At 38.8% G+C, this 1,671-nt stretch overlaps 1 protein-coding gene across 1 annotated transcript in view; it reads left to right on the plus strand.

Annotated features, from left to right (window-relative positions):
• The first annotated feature begins 1,208 nt into the window (after nt 1-1,208).
• SMC3 (structural maintenance of chromosomes 3) overlaps nt 1,209-1,671 on the plus strand; it is a 22,525-nt gene continuing 22,062 nt past the window's right edge. The window contains exon 1 of the mRNA XM_010007909.1: nt 1,209-1,223. Coding sequence (XP_010006211.1) covers nt 1,209-1,223 — 15 coding nt within the window. The remainder of the gene's footprint in view (nt 1,224-1,671) is intronic.

A 1,671-nucleotide genomic window follows, 5' to 3' on the forward strand; every position in this document is an offset into this window, starting at 1 on the left:
TTGTGTATGGACAGGGGCTGCCCCTCGGCCGTCAGGTGCCGTCTTGTCCCTGCTAAAGGTTGCGGATTCTCTTCTTTTTAAAACCCGCGTGTGGTTTCAGGGGGAAATGTGACTGCTTATTTGGAGTTTTAATTCAAACTGCTTCTGGCTGCCCCTTCCCCTGTGAGAAACAAACAGTTCTTGTTTGTTTTGGGGTGATGCCTTATGCCCCTCAGCATGGACCGCTTAACCTGTAAACTTCATCCTTGGCGAGCGATCTACAGCTAACGTTCAGTTAAAAAGAGGGGCCTAGTGTGGACCTTTCCAAACAGTTTTTAAGATGAAGGCGATTATTAATGTTAAGTCTGTGTTATATATCCCTTTAGTCGTATTGCATAGTGTATTGCACAGCACGATTAAATGTTTATGGTTGCTTTTGTACCACTGCCTATGCATGTGCATTCCAAGCTTGCTAGGGTTCTCATTTCTTAGTGGACTCAAAGTTTACCTGGCTTTCTGGTATCTTACGAGTATCTTTATCAAGAATATTTTATCACGTTTGGAAGTGCATGTTCTATGTAGAAATCAGGTTTTCATCAACTGTTTGCCTGGCTAGAAAGTGTTTCAAATGCCTTTTGATCGTGTTTTAGTAAGTAACTGAATTAGTGCAGGTGCACACGTTTCTTTTAAGTCTTTGAGTAAGAGTTCTTGTTCTCTAGATTTGAACTGCACAAAGATAAACAGTAGTGAAGATATATATAGAATCAGAGGAAGAAGTCCAAATTATGTCAGAACAGGGGAAATGAGTTTCATCTGGAAATAAGGGAATTTAGGTAGTCAATAACAAATACTGTTCTAGGAGCCATAGGAGAGAGCGTAACACGATGTGAATATGAGAATAAAATGGATTAGGGTGAATTTGACTCTGTTGATATCCAATATATTCTAAAAATAATTCCTGGAGTTAAGAAATTTAAATTATTTAAGTATTAGTCTGAGGCTATACAAGGCAATAATGAAGTTATGTTTCTGAATATGCACAATGGATGTAGTGAGAAGCCATCTAGAAAGAAACTTTGAGAGTGGGGAATAACAGTGTTCAGAGTCTGCCTGTATGATGGTCTAGTGGTGCTTGAGTATGTGGGTGGTAAAAGTTTCTGCTTCTATAGTAATATCAAAGGAATAATGACTGGTTGACTTTACGTTTTTGTAGAGGCTTTCAGGTGCTTATGAGAATAAAACAGGTTAATTATTCCAGTTTGTGTGTTTTCAGAATATTACGGGTAAACTGTAAAAGTACTAGAGACCGATTTTTTTGCCCATTTTTTTTCTTGAGATGTGATGAACTGGGAAGCGGCATTTTTTGCCAAATGTTGTTGATTCTTTTAATTTATTTTGCAAAATCGGCATGAGTGATTGATGTTGCTGTGGCCTAGAGTTAATGGCAAGTCCTGAGTAACTGAGACAGAGCTTGCTATTATTGCAGAAGTCTCCATCTGGCAGATGAGGCAGACTGTTTCTTCAAGGGAGGTAGGGGTCTGTATTCACAGCCACGACGACTGAGTAGTGTTCACTTAATACATAGTCTTAAACTTGCTGTCTGTAGTTTGATCCATTACATTCTGAAACCCTTAATTGCTTCCAATACAGTTGCTTTGGATTTAGATGTGAATACAGTCCAGGGATTTAATG

Source organism: Chaetura pelagica, unplaced genomic scaffold (assembly GCF_000747805.2).
Source record: "Chaetura pelagica isolate M959 unplaced genomic scaffold, ChaPel_1.0 scaffold531, whole genome shotgun sequence".
NCBI lineage: Eukaryota > Metazoa > Chordata > Aves > Apodiformes > Apodidae > Chaetura > Chaetura pelagica.